This window comes from Lates calcarifer, linkage group LG19, assembly GCF_001640805.2.
Source record: "Lates calcarifer isolate ASB-BC8 linkage group LG19, TLL_Latcal_v3, whole genome shotgun sequence".
NCBI classification, from domain to species: domain Eukaryota; kingdom Metazoa; phylum Chordata; class Actinopteri; family Centropomidae; genus Lates; species Lates calcarifer.
This window is the reverse complement of record NC_066851.1, coordinates 22,584,239-22,604,417: the sequence shown is the minus strand read 5'-3', so window position 1 is coordinate 22,604,417 and position 20,179 is coordinate 22,584,239. Positions and strand designations below refer to the sequence as shown.

The window sequence follows — 20,179 nt, the reverse complement described above, 5'->3', positions numbered from 1 at the left end:
TTTTCTGTCTCTGGGAATAAAAGCTGCTCATCCAAGTGAAGACAAGGCACTCGCAAAACACATAACTTATTTTGACTGTTTTAAGAGTTTTTAAAGGCAATTAGAGTAAAAAAGCCTTATATAATCCTTTCAACAGCTGAAAATTAAAGGAGCTGTTGACTTGTGGGATCTGCATGATTAATTAAATTTCTCACCAGAGGAACATCTTCATCTAAAGCTGAATTGAAGACATAAAGAGTTGTATTTTGGGACCATTCTCCAGCTTTCAGAACACTTAGGATTTTTACAGAACCTGATTTTCCAATTGCCAGACGTCCTTGACGACTTCAAACACACCTGTTTTAATGTCTAGGAGCTCACAGCTAACAGCAGGTGTATTTTTATACTTCAACTGTAGTTTTATATATTGTATTGCCTAAAACTAAATCCCCACATCCTCACTTGTTTCACAAGTAAAACAGGTACAGCACGGCAGTACACCTGCCAGCATTATGAAGCCGTCTGTGCTCTAAGTTGAGAATAAAAAGAGGCAGGCTGAGTTACAGATCCTGCTGGTCTCTAAGCAGGTTTCGGTATCTCGATTAAGAGCTCCTGGATGTTAGAGTCCAACAGAGCAGAGAGGGTTAATCACTTTTCTTCTGCAGATTTTTCTCAGGCGACTGGAACCAGGCCTCCAGGCTGCAGCCAGCACCGCTCACCTGATACAAAAATATCCCCCAGAGTACAGACAGCAGGCATCAAACGCCGCCTCGTCTCTTGGTTACCTGCTCCGCAGAGTCCCGACGGCCTTCGTCCCGTGTGCATCCAGTCCCTCTTCATCCTCTGCACCAGCCTCAGCGCCGTCATGGAGACGTCGTGGTTCTTTTCGCCGAACTCCAGCAGCTGGGCGAAACGGGGAATATACAGGCACGGGTCTGATGGAGACAGGAGAGAGGAGGTCGTGATAACAGCGTGCCTGCCTCAAATCCACTAAAGAGCTTATGTTGTCAGACTTTTTAATTGTCTCTAAGTGAGTCAGCAGGATACTAAAAACAATTTCATTTCAATGAAACATGGTGGAAAGTGAAGCCAGGCAAGAGGTGATTAGTTTTGGTACAGATCTGCTCCCAGACCCAATAAAAGAGGATTTCTTATCACTGCAACTTAACGTATTTTTAACTATTTCTTTAGTAACTTTATTGTGACTGGAGAGTTGACAATAAAACAATGATTTCACCATTTTCTCATCCCAAAACTTTCCAGCAGGTGTTTAAACGTAAAAATAAACTGTCCCACCTCAGAGGTCTTTATCCTCTGAGTGCATCCTCGTCTCAGATGATATTTGATATGAGATTTCATGAAAACTTACTACATATAGTCTGAAGCAACGACACAAAAAACGCATAAAAAACCATGAAAACTTGAACACACTTGTTCTGGAGCGTAAATTTCATCTGCTGATGAAGCCCATGAGATATGATCAGAAGTACAAGACCAAGCAAGTAATAAGGACCTTGAGTGGAGACTGTTTTGTCAGCTAAAATTAGGTTTATTGGTTTAAAGATCATGTCATGATCATATTCAGATGTTGTCTTTAACTGGAGAGGATAAATCATGTCGAAGTAACTGATATCAGATCTGTTCTGCTCTCACACCCTGCTGCCAGACGTGGACGACACTTCAGCCAAATCTCTCTCTCTCCAATAAACCGGCTGCTTGTGTGTCCATGTGACTTTTGTTTAAAAGCCCCAGTTCGCCTGTTCCTGAGCAGTAAACAAACCAAAAGCAAAAAATGCAAGCAAGTCATTTTTTCCCTCCTCAGCTCCGGCTCAGATCAAAGAAAATGCTGTTTTTCCAATCACTAAAAAAAAAAAAAAACAACCTGCTTCAAATACATACAGATTTAACTTTACTAGCACCTGTGAGCTTCCCAGTAAAACCAGTCTCTCTCCTCCTGCTGGCTGCTAATTAGCTCCACCAGAGAACTAGAGGATTAACATTTAGCTCAAGTGCACCACAAAGCAGCCTGTTTCTCATTCAGAGTCTCTGTCCAGATTTCCTCAGCTGGCAGGAGGATTTGAATGAACGGGCAACCTTCCAATCACAAGCTCACGTCTCAAACTTTTTGCCTCTCGAATGACTCGGAGAAACTTGTACAGTGTAGCATATCATAAACTTTATGGAAAAAACACTTTGGATGCAGCTGAGGAGAGGGAACAAAAAAAAAAACAACAGAACCACCTGCTTTTGTCATGAAACAGCCTGGCAGGTGGCCAGTTTGCTTTGAGCCTTTTGTTCTATAAATGATTTCACCGTGCTATGAAATCTAATTTAATACCGATATCAGGAGGAATCTTCTTTCTGCTCCGACTGGGAGACAAAAGGTAGAGTTTTGTGCCCCGGCTGTGACAGTGGAGTCGAATATCTTTGAAGTCAGTGGCTGTGTTTAAAGAGCAGTCCAGTGGAAAGCTGGTAGAGCCAGCTGGTAATAAGATCCAGGCTGATCCCTCCCCCCCCTGCACCATGTAATGATACGTCTGCAGAGCTGGCCATCACCGCTCCAAGTTTTACTGGAGTGTCTGTAAATGCTGCGGCCAGGCAAGATCTCCATAGAAGAAGAAGAAGAAGAAGCGGGGGAAAAAAGAGGCTGTTTAAAGGGGAAAAAAATCCACCTTAAATCCTCCTCCTTCAGTCGAGTATAATCAATCTGCGATGCTCAAACAGCCCAGGAGTCATTCTGTGATGGAGTGCTGGAGTTTACCTTTTTCGTGTACCCACTCTCCCTCCACCTGCCTCCCCTACGTTCTCCTTCTGTCCCCCCCCCCCAACACACACCCCGACATTCCCCAAAATTACTTCGACCACCCCCGGAGAAGGGCCCTGAACTTGCTCCTTTCAATCAAATGTGGGAGCAGAGCTGCATGAATAGCATTAAAGTTGTAGTGGAAGCTGCTCCCCCTTCCCTCAAAAACTCCCCCCCCCGACAAGAAGAAGTATCTCTGAGCCACAATGCATTCTGGTCTATTTTCTGTTACTGTGTGTCTGAGTTTTCTTTTCCCCCGCTGGATGGATTTCTCCCTGTGTTACTGCTGAACGGCAGTTCTAAAAAGAAGCGTTTACTCATCCAAACCTGACTGAATACTGATGACGTTCCAGATCACTGAACCATTTTATGAAATCAAACTCGAATAAAGTGGTTACAATTATTCCGATCTTGTTTTTTGGTCAGTTATCCACAGACACAACAACGATACATCATTAAAGACTGCGAGGCGAAACCACAACAGCTGTAAAAAGTAGAAATGTATTGATTTCTGCTGATACTTGTTAGTGTTGCTAAGTTTGTTCACATTTCTCCACCGATGTATTTACCTTTACAAAGGAATATCATGCAGAATAAAGCTGCTGGTACTAAATAAACGTGTCTTTTTAAGCTGTCATAAACCTTCATAACAGATTTAAAGCCATTTCCAGATCAAAAAGTATCAATATGATGCACAGTAAGTTAAGATGCAGTCATTGACATGTTATTTGTGTTTATATTAGTGGTCATTTACCCAAACTGAGAACAGAAGGGCTCATATATGTTTTAGGGCTGTATAAAAAACTGGACATGTCGAGTAGAAAACCTGCTTAAAGTGACTTAATGAACAGTTTAATCTCTGAAAAGCTTCTTTTTTTTCCATTTTCTCATTTTAAGCAATTACAACTAACTACGTAAGGACAAGAGTTTGGGAAGAGAAAAGACAGATTTGTTTGATTTTTATTTTCATGAGTATGTTTTCTCTTTACAAAGATGATGCACTTCACATCATTTACAATGATGAAAAGTAACTTAAGTAACTAAACAACTTAAAACTTTCTGTAGATAAGGCTGGGATACAAATACAAAAATGTAGAAATGTTTTCTTTCAAGTAGAAGTTAAAGTACTGCATTGGTCCCTCCGACTGATATATTATTATATACGACATTGTTAGATTATTAATACTGAAGCATCAGTGTGTCAGAGCGTGCTACTGTTTGAACTACTTTATTTACAGTTTTATTATAAACACTGACACCAGATGAATCTGATTAATGTCAGAGGAAAAGTTTTGATTCACATTCTCTGTTGGATCATCTGAGCATTTATTGAGTTTACGTTAAGTTTAGAGGGAAAAATCAGTAGACGTCAGAATCCTACAGAGTTATTAGTATAAAGTAACTAGTAACTAAATCAGTCAGGTAAATGTAGTGGAGTAAATGTTCAGTATTCCAGTCTGAAATGTGATTGAACGTAAGAATAAAGTAGCATAAAGTGGAAATACTCAAAGTAAACTATAAACTGTATTTAAGAAAAGTACATGAGTAAATGTACTTAGTTACTTCACAGCACTGCAAGTCAACGAATGAGCTCTATCCTCTACAAAGTTTAATAAGTGCTTTTTTGTTTATATTTTTGGAAATGTGTAAATTGAATTCCATGTTTATAACAAAGGTCATGGGTTGATGTGGTGTTTTACTGGTCTACATTAAACTGAGACATGTTTTTTATTTATTTTTTGTCCATATAAAGGGGGAAGGAGTGGAAGTATAAAGTAGCATAAAATGGACTTCCATCATAATTGTACTTGAGTAAATGTACTTAGTTACTTTCCGCCACTACATCACAACACTACTACACCATCCAGGGGTGGAGGATCATATTTAAAAGGTCTCCCTCCTCTATTTTTTCTTTATTATTAACTTTCTATTTATTTAACCACGGGCTCTAATGACCGGGGCGGAGGAGGAGCAGTTGTCCGGTGACGCACTCTGCGGAGCTGCGGAGGGAGGTGCTTCGGCCCTCCTGACGTCAGCGCGGTGCGTAGCTGTGATTGGTCCTCGGCGAGCCCTGGGCGTTCGAGGAGATCACGACGAAAAAAAAGCAGAAAAAATAGAGTAGACCTTAAAAACTCCCGACAAATGACTACTTACCTCCGATGCGTACGGCCGCAACGGGACATCGTAGCTGGGTTCGTGTCGGTCGACAGCCGGTTCGAAGAAGAGGAGAGGAGGGGATACTATGTGTGCGGATTAACGCAGAGGCGGGGTGGGAAAAAATAGACTTGAATACCAGCTGCGACTCTTCGGATTACCCACTCGCTGAAAAAGGGAAAACAAGCGACGCTCCGTGGACGTTTCTCCGTCCAGACAGGATGAGGTGACCGCCAGGAAACGGCGGAGGAGAAAAAAAAGTGTTCGTGGTCGAAGTTGGGGAAACGGAGGACACGGACACGGACTCTACCGGGGCCTGGACGGATAATTTAGATGTTGTCGTGTAAACTTCGCAGTCGATACCGTTTTAAAGCGGCGCTGTAGGAGCCGAATTTCATAGAGAAAAGGGCGAATTTAGCGCCGAGCAACCCCCAGGACTGTTAGTTCATTTAGACCCTCGCAGCGACTCGGTTCACCGGATATTAACGGTTCGCTCGTGCCGATGCCAACGGCAGACTGCAGGTTGCTCCATCATGGCCGGATCATGAGGTGTTTGACTTATCTGCTCCTACTTCCCGAAACACTGAAAAAGTCCAAGAAGGTCGGCACGCTCCCGGGCAGGCTGCCGGTATGTTATGAGATCCTGACTCTGTCCCTGACGAGCAAGAAGCAGCAGAAGGAGAAGAAGAAGAAGATGGCTGCGGAGCTGTACCCCGCCGCCAACACCAACAACACCAACCTGGCCAACGGCACCACGGTGGCGGACACCGAGAAGACCAAGGAGGTGCAGGTGAGCCAGGCCAGCAGCAGCAGCGCGGCGACCACCCCGACCACCCAGCAAAACATCAACAACAACAACGTAGACCCACCCAGCTGGCAGTGCAGCCACCCCACACTGAGAGAGAGGTAACTCCTGCACACTCTGGACCAAATTACCTGTCACCTACTGGTTTACAACTGTAGTAAAATTCATAAGTGTGCGCGAAAAAAATACCCCTGAAAGTGCCTGCAGGGTTGTGTCAAAGAGGATAAAAATGACCATAAAGTACATTAAGGTCATTATCAGGTAATGACAGGACTGTGCAGCTGCTGTATTAATATGACAGTAGTTGAAAAGGGAGATAAAATGCACCATAAAGTGCAGTAAGGTGACTGTACTCTCCCACTCTTTAGTGGCGTTTTGGCTGCTTTTATTTTGAAGAAAACTATCCCTGCAGGACCTAGTTTAAAGTTTGCCCAGCACAGATTTAAAAAGGTCCATGATTTATTTGCTTGTATCCTCTAAAATGTGAATATTCTCTGTTTTTCTTCGTCTTTTATGATGGTAAAGTGAATATATTTGGGTTTCTGATGGTGCATTTTCCACAGTTAACTAACATTAAAACTAATTACTGTCAGTCGCAGCCATACTATTGTGGCTATATCCTCCCCAGACCTGTGAAAATAACCAGTGTCTCTAGGCAAAAAGAGTGTGGGAGGACTTGATGTTATACAATACTGGAGGCTTATTCATGAAACCTGCTCTGCTTTTAGGAATGCCTTGATGTTTAACAATGAGCTGATGGCTGATGTCCACTTCATTGTTGGCCCCTTGGGGGGATCGCAGAGGGTTCCAGCACACAAGGTAAAGATGTTTTACCTCTTGGAAAAACTGTTTTCCAACACTCGGGGGGGGAATAAAAACCGAGTGGTGTTTACGTTTGTCTGTTAAATGTAAATGTCCATTAGCTGAGTGGGGAAGTTGTTTGTGTCTCTGCAGCACTGAAAGCCTGCTCCTTCACTGAACTTAGCAAAGAAAAGTGATTCTGGTTGCATGTGTGTGTCTGACGCATCTGTCTGCTCCTCCCCTCCCTCCTCCCCCTCTCTCTCCCTCCCTCCCCCCCAGTATGTGCTGGCCGTGGGAAGCTCGGTCTTCTGTGCCATGTTTTACGGCGATCTGGCGGAGGAGGAGTCTGAGATCCATATCCCAGATGTGGAACCTGCTGCTTTTCTAATTCTGCTGAAGTAAGCCACTCACCATCCCTCACACAGCCAACCCGAAGGAGAGATGACAAGCGCAGTCAGTGTCACTTCAAAGCATATTATTACTCATCCAAAGCTGAGCAGAGGCGAATGCCAAAATGCTGGAAGCGCCAGAGAGCAGTGGCAGCAGCATGGTGCTCTGTAATTGCTGGTTTTCTCAGCGCTCTTTGTTCAACTAGAAACATTTTTTACCCTTTTCCCTCATCCACAGCCTGACAGTTCTCTTATAGGGGAATATATGCAGACTAGTAGTTATAAATAACCTGCCTTTGTAGCTCATTTAGTAGCACTGGCTAAGCCAGCACTGTGGACCGTTGTAGTATGTCTTTTGAGAAAAGGGTAGGATGTGTTAAGTCATCATACAATCCTCTTTGGGAAGAAAAAGGCGATCAGTATTTCCATTTTCCTTTTTGTGGACTCTCTTGATGCAGTGGAAATTAGGCTAGGAACAAGAAGAGATTAGCACTCCAGAGCGATTTTCAAGGATTTCCAAAGTCAGTTTACATGGTAGAACATGGTGTATCATGTCTCATTATATAGAGTAATATGAAAGACACTGATCTCTCTCCAGCAAGTTAGATTTTTTGCATATTTACTGTGATTTTAATGCTGTTTTCCTTCTCCCAGGTACATGTACAGTGATGAGATCGACCTGGAGGCAGACACGGTGCTGGCCACCTTGTATGCCGCCAAGAAGTACATTGTCCCTGCACTGGCCAAGGCCTGCGTCACCTTCCTGGAAACGAGCCTGGAGGCGAAGAACGCCTGCGTGCTGCTCTCCCAGAGCCGGCTGTTCGAGGAGCCCGAGCTGACGCAGCGCTGCTGGGAGGTGATCGACGCCCAGGCCGAGCTCGCGCTGGGCTCAGAGGGCTTCTGCGAGATTGACCTGCAGACGCTGGAGATCATCCTGCGGCGGGAGACCCTCAACACCAAGGAGGTGGTGGTGTTTGAGGCCGTCATGAACTGGGCCACAGCAGAGTGCAAGAGACAAGGTTTGGGGCCCACCACCCGCAACAAAAGAGATGTCCTTGGCAAGGCGCTGTTTCTGGTGCGCATCCCCACCATGAGCCTGGAGGAGTTTGCCAACGGGGCGGCGCAATCTGATATCCTGACACTGGAGGAGACGCACAATGTGTTCCTGTGGTACACTGCGGCTAAAAAGCCCAAACTGGACTTCCCTCTGACTGCGAGGAAGGGCCTGGCGCCTCAGAGGTGCCATCGCTTCCAGTCCTCAGCCTACCGGAGCAATCAGTGGCGCTACCGCGGCCGGTGTGACAGCATTCAGTTCGCGGTGGACAAGAGGATCTTTATCGCTGGTTTGGGGCTGTACGGGTCGAGCGGCGGCAAAGCAGAGTACAGCGTCAAAATCGAACTCAAGAGGCAAGGGGTGACCCTGGCGCAGAACCTGACAAAGTTCGTGTCGGACGGGTCGAGCAGTACGTTCCCGGTGTGGTTCGAGCATCCTGTTCAGGTGGAGCAGGACGCCTTCTACACGGTGAGCGCCGTACTGGACGGGAACGAACTGAGCTACTTCGGCCAGGAGGGCATGACGGAGGTGCAGTGTGGGAAGGTGACATTTCAATTCCAGTGCTCCTCCGACAGCACCAACGGGACTGGAGTACAGGGAGGACAGATCCCCGAGCTTGTGTTCTACGCATAAGCTGCTCTGGACTGCTGATGGAAAAATTAGGCTTATCCTCGCCTCCCAGCCTTTAAAGTAATGTAGCATTAAAGACACTTGAGTAATGTCACACTAAATGGCCTGGTTAGTTCTTTGAGAGACTATTTTAAAAGCGAAGGAGCTGTTGTTTTATCTTATTTAATTTAATGTTATTTTTTTATTTAAATACTGGGTTAACGTTATTTGCTCTGATGCCTGTGTTCAAGGGCTGCGGCTGCTGTAGAAACAACATTAATACAGTGATTTGTGGTTATGTAATCACGCTGAGCTCCACAACTGGAACAACTAGGGACTGCTTCAAAATGTGTAATTGCAAGTCTATATACAATGTTGTTACTATAGTCCAAGCAGCAACATTACATGAGGAGCAAACTTTATGTAGTGTTATGATTCTAAATGCAAAAAAAAAAAGTAGAAATCTTGTCGAAAACAGAGTTGTTTTGCACTTCAGAGGACGGCCTCAGAAACGTTGTGTCTTTTGTAAAATACAATTTAACTGTTAACAGCTTGATGCTGTTAAAGACCAGATGTGTTCTGTACAAGAATGCTTATACACCTGATGATAAAAACATAAAGGTTATAATGTGATTGAAGCTGCAGATGTCATATTATTATGGTGCCTGGGTGAGGGAGTGAGGGGGATTTGAGGGGCAGCAGCGCCCTCTGGTTACATCAGAGTGAACTACACCTTTGGTTTATGGAAACGTGAGGTTCTTACAGCCATGGATGGATTACTTTACAGGTCTAGTGGGCACAGATTCAGGGGTCCAGTGGGTCAGGGGGGCCCTGAGCAAGAGCCTCTTTTTAAAGCAACTGTTATAATCATTTGGAGAGTAAAAGTAGGGACGTCTTAGTCACATTTTCCTATCCTGGACCTGACATACTGAGGATCTGCTGATGCTGAGCCTCATCTAATATTTATTTTTTATTCTATTCATGTTCATTTTCATTATTTCAACTATACAGTGCCTATTTGAGCACCTATATTACAACCAATAAAGCAACTTAGATGTGTTTGTGTCAGTCTGCTGTGGCAGGAAGATTTAGATATGATTCAGGTATTAATCACAAGCAAAATCGTTTCAATAAACAACAGAAGTTTAGAGTTAAAAGTCAACCTCCAAAAAACAGTGGAACAATGTGTTAAATGTCCTCAGGTGACACCGGATGGTCGTGATGCTCTGGCATGTACAGGAGAGTACTTCTCATGCTTGTAGTGTAGAATTAGAGTAGAGCTTAGGGATCACTCTGACACTGAAGTCTGAGTCTGCAGTCTACTGTGACTAAATGAATCATCAGGGATATCTTAAGTTTTGGCTTGGAAACTACAAATTCAATCACAGCAAGCCTCATAAGTCATAAACTGGAGTTTGCAAGGAGTTTAAAAGATGTGGGAGTCTACAGAGTACGGAGCCTCTATAAAGAAAAACACAATCAAGTTGCAGTTTGAAAAATGTAAGATGCAGAAGTCAGGATTTCTCAGCCTTTGCTGCACCGTTATTTCTTTAATCTGTCATTTGAGAGTCCCCGATTAATCACTACACATTATGGAATCAGTAACAAATCCCTGGAGTAACCTTTCACAAAAAATGCCAATCATCCTCTGGCTCCAGCTTAGTAAATGTGAAGATTTGCTGTTTTATGTAATTGTAAATTTAATATATTTGAGTTTGGGACGGTCGGTCGGACAAAACGACATCTGAATAACACTTTGGGTTTAGGAGATTGTGAGAGGCATTTCTCGCTATTTTTGTTGACATATAGATGCAAAATAATTGGCATATTAATCGATAATGAGATTAACTAGCAGCTGCACACATCTACATAATAGATATCTGAATTGATTCAGAGAGCAACAAAATCTTGAAATGTCAGTGTAGTAAAAGAAAAAGAGGGTGAAGTTAAGCTCTGTACCTATAGCCGGGGCATTGATGCACAGTTCTCTGGCCAGGACAAGAAAAGTTCTTCCCAAGATGTAGACGTTCACCTGTTGGACGAGAGAAACATGTTGATGTTGAAGTTAAAATACTAGAGAGTAAAGCATGTGTCAAACAAAAACCTTGTGCTGCCAGTTAAGTCTGACTTTCTAACTGGATTTGGGTGGTTAACATGATCCTGCATGTCCTAAGTGAGTTTGAGTGCAGGAGCCATTAAACCCATTCAAAACCACTCAGAGAATTACAGTAGAGCTTGAGCATCGGTCTGAAATTAAGACCTCACAAGATGCAGGAGGGGCATGGCTGAGGATGACTGGTCTGTCTGAGAGAGAAAAACAGACTGTTAGGATATGATCTAAGGCCATTGCGTCATGTTAAGTGTCCAGGTTACATAATCGACTCAAAGGTTGTAGAACATTTTATTTCAATACGAGTGATTAAAAGCTGATCTCTGCTGCTATTTGAAAGGGATTTTTTCAGGTTTTGTACGGTCACTCGACCTCGCAGCTCTGTCGATTAATTTCTAATCTACCTTCAGATTGATTTCTTGTATCTAAATGACAAGTCTGACCAGTACACAGGTGTGTTTGCATTGACATTTCATTCACTGCCAGAATCTTAAAAACATGACTTTTCAGTTATTTTTAGTGAATTTCACTTCAGCTCGTTGAGGCGACCTGATAACCTTCCCATATCTGAGAGGAGGAGGTGACCGATTTATCTGCACATCACTATTTTTATCACCTAAAGGGTGACCTTTTACAGACATGTCCAACGGCAATGGTTCCTCCGAGAACACCAGCACCAGCAAAAAGACAAAGGGTTATTTTGAGCAGAAAGAGCTTAAAATGTGACAGATACTGGATTAAAACAATCACTGGCCTAAGAGGAGAACTCGTTATGGTTGATTATTGAAGTTGTTAAGTCTCTTAAGACTTCTGCAAACATGAAAAATAAGATTTCAGCTTACATTAATGTTTGTATTATTGAAAATTTCAGGTACTATCTTGATTGCCCAAAATCTGTCAAGTACCAAAAGTTTGCATTAAATGCTTCGTGAGGTTTCGTTTACGTAGTCTTCTAGCTGGTTATATGATTTTGGTCAGAACTTATTACGGTGATAACCCAATTTTATAATATTTTATTTTGGTAAAGTTCCAGCATGACTGCTTTTGTCAAGTTTAGGGGGCGAAGAAATGCCGTAAATGAGGAACCAAAACCACAGCAAGGAACCAATTCTACAAGACAAAGAATAAAGAGTAGAGATGTTGTGATTCTCCAAATCCACCATTCAAGTGTGGATCTTTTTGTTTTGTTTTGTTTTTGTGCCCAATGAGGTCTGCAATCAGGTTATTATTCATCATGATCAATCGATCATGATTCAACAAAAATAGTCACGTGACAGCTTGCCATGACTTTAAATAGAATGATGATCAATGGTGTGTACATTTTCTGATCAGAGAAGCACAGTATCCCACAGCAGAGGTTCATAATAAAAAAAGTTCTCTTGAGTTGAAGGCAAGTTCAGAACTGATGAAGCCTTTCGGACGAGAGGTGAAACATCTTCAAGAAACCTTCAAGAAAAGTCCAGTTACCTTCAACTCTAGCACCTAAGACTACTGTGATCTGGATGACTGAGAACCTATACAGACATAAGAAATAATGTTCTGCCACCAACAGATGGCCGGAGTAACGTGCCTGCTTTCTGAGATCCGATAACACGTTGGGGATTGGAGGATCTAAGGAGTTCGGCCAAGCAAGAAGGTGCTAATCCTTGACTAGTTTTGTTGGCAGGAAGAAGCCCTTTGTAGTTTTATTTGGATTAAACAGGAGACCACTGGACGAGGACAGAATCAGTGTTTGAGTTCAAACTTTTGGGTTCTAGTAAGAACTCTCGCAGCTGCATTTTGGACGAGTTGTTGAGGCTGCAGAGTGGAAGACCTCTGAAGAACGTGTTACCGTAGAACAAAGCTACTTTAATGATGTTGTTGATATTTTTTCAGCCCAATAATCATGATTTTGTCTTTGTTTAGGTGGGGGGAAATTCTGTGACTATCAAGATATAACCGTAGTTAAACAATGATCGAGAATTCTCACAATAAATTTGACAGAAATCACACAAGATAAACCTTCAATCTAGTTTACTGACTTTCTGGAACAGGATCTGACGAGGCAGTTAAACTAGGCTGAGCAGCAGGCTGGAAACCTGCTTTAGTGGAGGATGTTTGAGAGTAAGTAAGTAGACTGGGTAGGTGGTGGATGAGGGCCAGTGTCATCAGGGTTATCACGCTGGCACCTCCCATCACAGATGTTTCATTGTATTTCACCCACAACACCTCCAGAAGGCTCAGCAGTAAATTCTGTCATCCACCCCTCAGTCCTCCCCCCAAAACTCCATCTGAAAGGATCTAATGACGAATTATGCTGAATAGCAAAGCCACAAGGCCACACATCTATCATCATCTTCAGAAATTAACAGCAATACAGCCCAGAATTAAGTTTCTGAGGGGCTTCGGGCTGAAATCTGAAGCAGAAGGCAGTGAAAGCTGGAGGATCAGGTCGTGAACTCAGGTCAGATCTCTGCCATTCCTTCAGACCGACTCTCCAGACCTCCAGGGGCTGAGGGGGTGAGGGTTTTTTTTTTCCCCAGAGCAGACAGACGGACTCTCGCTCTCGGTCCCCTCTGGAGTCGGGCAGGGACGCAGATGCTCCTCTGCTATTCTGGGAAGTGGATTCCAGCGAGGAATTTATACACAAAAACAGAAAGAGTGAAGGAGGAGGAGGAAGTGGAACAAGTGCGGTCACTTTTAAGCTCTTGAAGTTTAACGGCTGTATGATTATAGCTAAAACAAGGATGACTGTTAGCCTCAAGGAACTCTGGAACAAAATCAACATCTTTGCTTGTTTCATCTGCAGCATTTTAAAGATGCGAGAATCAATATTTCTGAATTACCACAGATTTAATCACTGAACTCAGCAGTTTCCCCTCAGCTCTAAGGAGCGTTTTGGCATCTTTCAGCTCATTGTTTTGCTTTTACAGGCCATTAATTTACTGTTTTAGTTCAGTCTCAGCATCGTAAAGCGTGAAAAATAAGAGCCAAAAGAACTCCAACTGCGTCATTTAACTTCATTCATTTAATTTAAAAAATTGATTTTAAGGTTGCAAGTGATTTAATGCAGTTTTCCACTGTTTTTTTTTTCCATCTGAAAACTTTTCCTCTCTGGTCAGCGTGACTAAACACTGAGCTCAAGCCTTCAAATTAAAATTAATCACAGCTTTGAACTGCCAGCGGTGGAGGTGCTTGTAAGAAGAAACGGAGAGACCCGAGGAGAAAATAATCCCCTCTCTCCTTCTAAGTGAAACTTTCCGGGTCGAGGGTCAAGAAAAACACTGAGTGGACACTTGATACTTGACGGCCGAGTCTCGACAGGTGGAGGCAGTGACTAAGACTTTAAGGAGGGAAAGATTTCAATCAAAAGGATTCCTGATTGGACTGGTCTAACCGAGGGCAGCTCTGGTGATATTAGTCAGCAGCAACAAGTCTAGAAACAGAACCAAACAGCAGCTGGTCTGTAAGTCTTCAGCTGCACACAGTGAAAAAGTGGCTGATATCTGATGAAGATCTGCTGGGGTCAAAACTCTGGCTGTTGAGTTAAGAAGTTTCAGAGCTATAACCCAGTGAGTAAATACTGCTCCTCTGCTGCCCCACATCTGGATGAAACATAGAACAGATGTGCACAGAATCCACTTTGACTGAATCTGAATCCTAATAAACGTCCAAAAAGTGCGTCTCGGTTTGGTTTATAACAGATGTAAGTATGTAAAGAATTGAAAAAAAGAATGAGTTTAAAACTAAAAGTCAAAGAATGACAATCTAAGAACTTAAACTCAAGTTCGTCTGTCAGACAGAATACATATTAGTGTTTTATAAGCTGCTAATTGGCCATAAAAAGGACAGAGGAGATAAAAGATAAAATAAACGATTAGCTAAAAGAAAATCAATATTTTATCAACCTGAAACTAGCAGAACACCACTTTATCCACCTAATGTAGTCATAAATTGGGGAAATTCACTTTTAATGGAAAAATCTTTTGCAAAATCGAGTATGAAAGTTTATTTGTGACGCAAAATATCAATAACTCAAGGTTCACGCCTACTGAAAGGTTTTTTTTGGTCCAATTTGCAAAATGATTTCATCTAAGGAGATTCCTGCACACTGTCCCAAGCTTTAAATAAAATATTTATTCCCAGAAAATGTTTGTATCGGCCCAAAACCTTCCTCAGTTTCTTTGTGACCTGAGGAGACCCTCCCCCCCGGACACCTGTTGTTTATAACTCTGAGCTTACATCACATCAGAGGTGGATAACAGCTGATATTTAAAGTCAGTATTGATCCAGCCGCTGATCAATAATACCCTTTCTCTACTTGAGCAGCTTAGTGACAATAGGATGAGGCTGACAAAGCTCCCCATTCATCCAAACAATGCAGGAAAAGACCAAGTGGTCTGGGTGTGGATCCATAAAAAAAGTGATTGGTGCAGCCGCAGCAGCCTGAAATGTTGGGCATTAATAACCCCACCCACCCAAAATCCACTTCAAATCCACACCCAGCCTCTACATGCCGGGGTGCAGGCAGCGGGGGGGAGGGGCGGCCGGCTCCTCCAGGACAGCTGGGTGCATAAAAATAAAAGCCCCTGACCAGCTGTGACTCTGAGAAATCTCCCACCACCACCACACCCCTGACTCACTGTGAATCGGCTGCCATTAACTATGCAGACAAATGGAGGGGTTTCTAAATTTATACGCACGCACACACGACTCAGGTTTAATTACATGGGCGAAAGTCTGAATGCAAGATGACTGCAGGGGCGAGTGGTTAGGGCAGAGATGCATTATGGGAGTCGTGGTGAGAGGTAGGAGTGTGTATTTAAGTGGCTGCTGCAACAGGGTGGGCATCAAAGGAAATTTTAAAAAAAGGTTTCTTTAAAGTTCATTTACGTTTTCTGAATGTTTTTACAATCCAATTCTCAGATTTCTTTAATGAAACAATGAAAATAAAATTAAAAATCAGCTGTGTTTTAATTATATTTGCAACATTTAGTCGACTAATTGACTTAAAGAATTTATCTGCAACTATTCAGATAATCAAGTCATCATTTAAGTCAGTTTCCAAACATAAAACTTCCTATTTATGCTTTTAATCAGACAAAATAACACACTGCAAATTATAAGGGACATTTTTCACTATTTGCTCATGTCTTATAAACTAAATAACTCACTGATTAATCAAGAAAAACTGGCAGCTTTAATCAGTTTTGTGAATGATGATTAATTGTAGCTCTGATGTTCTGATGTGACTGTAGTCTGGACACTTACCTGCAGGAGGTCACTGAGATCCAGCAGCATGTCTGACAAAAACAGGTTAAGGCAACTAAACCAAGAGAGTTGACAATAATTTGTCATGACTGTGACTCTGCTTTAAGAAAATATAGCTTGTGCATATTTTCTTTGATGGTTTCAAACTCAAATCAGTGAACTTTATTGACATTCGAGACATAAATATAACTAAGAACAGAACACAGGCTCTAATCTGACAGCATGTGAGTGCCTGAACAGTAACAGCAGATTCAATTACTTCACAATAATCCAGTAACATCATGTGTAGTGTTGTGTATAATATCTTAGCAGGTGTGTCATGTGGTTCAGGAAGCTGTTTCCTTGTGTTCTAAATATTTTCAGTGCAGACCTGCTCAGTGCTGATTAAAATAAAATCAGGGAAATATGTTGAGCTCAGGCAGCTGTGTCAGTAAATCTCCTGAGATCCTGAAAACATCACCTCTGACCAGACGACGACTCTAAATACAGACGGACCTGCCGCCTCACAATAAACACACAAACACACACACACACACACACGTCTGCCTCCACAGCCTCTGGACAACCTCAGCGACCGAGCGGCCCCAGCTCGGACACACTGGTCTCCGTGGCGACTGGGTCTCCGTGGCGACAGGTGCACCTGTCTCCAGGGCGGATTAGTGGCGGGGCTTCCTCTGAAAAAAAGGCCTCACAATGGAATTAGCAGCAGCGCAGATGAAATGGAAAAGATAATCCCAGCACACGCCGTCTGGAGATTACAGACGACCGCCTTAATCAGGAAAATAAACGACAGCAGGTCCTTCAACACATCTGGGTCCATGGAGGAGAGGGAAAAAAACTACTTACATCTTATTTGGTGCCACAGGAAGGGCGGGGGGAAGGACGATACAAGATGACTCACTTATTTAAAAATCCACAGACGGGTGAAGTGGTCACATGTGGACACATATGTTCAGGTAATTTCAGTTTCTAACTTTTTGATAATAAAATGCATTTGTCCTTTTCCTGTTCCGACATAATAATACCATCATGCACAAAGCCAGGTGCATAAAGACAGTTTTAAAAGGTTTTCAAACCTTTGGGATGAAGCAGAACACCGACCGAGAGCCAGGCCTTATCGGCAAACATCAGTGTTTTACCTCACTAATGCTCTTGTGCCTGAATGGGAGCTAATCCCTGCAGCCAGGTTCTAAAATCTGGTGGAAAGCCTGAAAACAGAAGAGTGGAGGCTGTTAAAGCAGCAGATTAATGCCCCACGGTTTTGCAATTAAGTGCTCGACCAAATACGGCAGGAAATCTACTGCAGCGCAGGACAGGTAAAGGCTGCAGTTCCTCCAGAATAAAAGCTCTGAGGGTTTAAGGAACTGGAGTTCAGGCCTCGCTTCAAACAAAGTGCTTGGTGCGTCTGACACTTACTGGGTTTGTGATGGACGATCACATCTGCTCTGAGCGGCACAATGGCCAGCTGTGGGGCGGGGCTGTAAAGATAGGTAGATAGATAGGTCTGAACCCTCTAAAGCAGACGGCCTTAAAACACACAGGACATTAGGTAGGTTCAAGAGCACTGACGGAGGAAAACACCACACACTAACAGATTCACCACCAACAACCAGAGTCTGGACTCTCAGACGGTCAAACGCGGCTTTAGAGTAACCAAATATGGCGGACGACGACGTCTCTTGTTTGTTGTGTTTCCTTGTTCTGTTCCATGTGACAATCCACAGAGAGCATGCTCAGCTTTCCTCAACACAACAGGATTTTTGATCAGAAATATTGAACAGGTTAAATATTTATCGGAGCAGCTCAGATCACCGTGAACACACCACACACCACAGGAGAATCTGCCAAGATAATCTTTAGGACCATCTGATAATCAGGCCTTTGATGACTTAAGAGGTAATTTTAGGAGAGACTGACACTAACATCAACAAGTTTCTTCATATATACTGCTGCATATGGACGTCCCGGCATTTTGTTCTGATTTGATTGTTTCAATTGGTGCATGAAGGCAAAAACAGAAGTTTTCTCTTGAAGAGGAAGAAGGAAGAGGAAAAGGGGGAAACAAGGTCAGAGAGAAAAAGATGGATACAAAGAGGAGGAGCTCAGAGGAGATGAACGATCTGTCTCCAGTCTAAAAACAGAAGTATGATCCAGATCCTGGTCCTCTTCTGTGTGGCTGAGTCGTTAACTTAAAGTCCAGATTAGACGAATGTTTCCTTTTTCACTCTGCTCTCCTTCTCCCTCCGTCTTTGTCCTGATTCTCCCCTGCGACAACATTACAGACTCACCCAGCTGTGGAAAAGGAAGTGAGCGGAGCTATTTTTACCCCGGCCTCACTCCTCCAAACATGAACAAACAGACAGGCCTGCACTGACGAACACACACAAACACACACACAAAAGCCCAGTAAACAATGCAGCAGGAAGGCATTACACCCTCCTGGCCTCTCTTTCATTAGGCAAACCTATCCGGGCCGTCCTGTGCTGCCGTTACATAACACAATCATCCTCGGAGGCGAAGTGAGTCAGGAGTAAACCAACGCCGGCACGCCGAGCACAAAAACCAAAGAGCTGCCTTGCTTATGAAAAAAGGATGAACCTAAAAGTCCCATTATCCCGACAATGACACATCACCCTCAGCTTCAATAAGCTGCCGTTTGCAGATTATGAAACATTAAGAAAGGCAGTGACGGGCTCAGGTCAGAGGTAACCTGCAGACTTGGTTTAAGATGCAGGTTTGCAACTTTGCCTCCGCAAACACTGCACTTCTGCTCGGCTGTTACAGCGAGCGAGCACGCAGGAAACACCGCTCTGTTCAATCATGGAAGCTGTTCTTTGATCAGGTTTCCTCCCCACTTTTCAACATTTAATTAGACGGACACACACCCAGTCCACTCGCAGGGCGAGGGATAAACTGCTGACTGTACTTCCAGCAGGGACGAGTATTTTAATTACTCATTTAAGTCGATTAGTTGTGACATTATTGTTAACACACGTTCCCTCCCCCCAAACCAAAATAATGTTCCGGTCACCTGATCACCTGACATTTTCAGCCGACTACTTTCTTAAAGTTTCAAGTCACGTTACCATCACTTGGTTGTGTGTGTCCTTCTCATGTTTTTAGTAAGGATACGTGGCGTTCCCTCGGTGCGGCAGACCAGGTAGAGACAGGCGGCGATGACGTGCGACGCCTTGCGGCCGCGGGTCAGGTGTTTTGTCAGCGCCATCTTGTAGAAATTGAAGGCCGTGTCCAGACAGTGCTGGTTCATCTGCAGCTGGTGGCCCAGAGTGTTGATGTGCTGTTTGGCTGCAGACACACACACAGACACACACACACACACACACACACACACACACACACAGGCATGACAGGTTAAAGAAACACTATAATAAAACACTTAAATCATTAATACAGAGACAGCAAAAGGAAAGACACAGCGGCCTGTAATTACGTAGACTGAGTGTAACTGTACGCAAACAAACAAGCACGAGGATTCCATTACACACACGTGCAAATGTACACACATAACTACGTCCTTACACGCCATCTTTAGACACACACACACACACACCCACACACACACTGAACGGACCAGTTCAGAGGTAACGACAGGTGGAGACTCAAGATAAAAGTGTTTATAATTACTGCCGCAGAGCTGCAGGGTGTGTGTGTGTGTGCGTGTGCGTGTGTGCATGAGTTCATGACCTCGGATGATCTCAACATGTTGAGTACCCTCACACTCACACTCACACACACACAACCAGATGTGTGCGACCACCTGAACTGAGTGTGATGTCTGGGAATGTGAGCGGCTCTGAGCTCATCGAGTCTCATCATGATGTTCAGTTTAACACAGAGAGATATGAAACCAGCAGCAACTCAACATCAACATCACACACACACACACACACACACACACACACACACACACACACACACACATAATTACTCCAAACCATGTCTGTTTCTCAGTTTCCTGTTCTGAACCAGTCTTTTGTCCGTCCAGTCAGACATCAGCCAGCACTTTGGTGAAAGCTTGTTAAAAAAAAAAAAAAAACAATTTCAGCATTATCCAAAAAGTAAAGATGAGATTCTCTGGATCAAATAGTTGCCCCATCAGTTGTTGTCTTGGAGTTGTGTGTCAAAAAGAATCAAAACATTTTTTTCTACATTAATTTAAACACTAACATTCAGGATACAAACAGGCGCAGCTCAGTCGCGGCTT

The 20,179-nt window shown here is 43.4% G+C and overlaps 3 protein-coding genes across 8 annotated transcripts in view; 1 reads left to right on the top strand and 2 right to left on the bottom strand.

The window, feature by feature from the left end:
• LOC108891404 (nuclear factor 7, brain) overlaps positions 1-20,179 on the bottom strand; it is a 247,963-nt gene that overhangs the window by 182,128 nt on the left and 45,656 nt on the right. The gene's annotated exons all lie outside the window — the stretch shown is intronic.
• LOC108902040 (transcription factor IIIB 90 kDa subunit) overlaps positions 1-20,179 on the bottom strand; it is a 123,244-nt gene that overhangs the window by 66,372 nt on the left and 36,693 nt on the right. For 2 of the 5 annotated variants that reach the window (XM_051078037.1, XM_051078034.1), the window contains exons 4-7: positions 19,087-19,260; positions 15,955-15,986; positions 10,554-10,626; positions 765-914 (exon numbers count right to left, since the gene is read on the bottom strand). In XM_051078037.1, the coding sequence (XP_050933994.1) occupies positions 765-914; positions 10,554-10,626; positions 15,955-15,986; positions 19,087-19,260 (429 nt within the window). The remainder of the gene's footprint in view (positions 1-764; positions 915-10,553; positions 10,627-15,954; positions 15,987-19,086; positions 19,261-20,179) is intronic. The other 3 variants (XM_051078035.1, XM_051078036.1, XM_051078033.1) reach the window with 3 other exon arrangements.
• On the top strand, positions 4,830-9,232 carry LOC108902041 (BTB/POZ domain-containing protein 6-B). Its single transcript, XM_018703742.2, has 4 exons — positions 4,830-5,842; positions 6,470-6,560; positions 6,822-6,940; positions 7,586-9,232. The coding sequence occupies exons 1-4, from the start codon at positions 5,439-5,441 to the stop codon at positions 8,616-8,618; spliced, it is 1,647 nt and encodes a 548-aa protein (XP_018559258.1). The 5' UTR covers positions 4,830-5,438; the 3' UTR covers positions 8,619-9,232.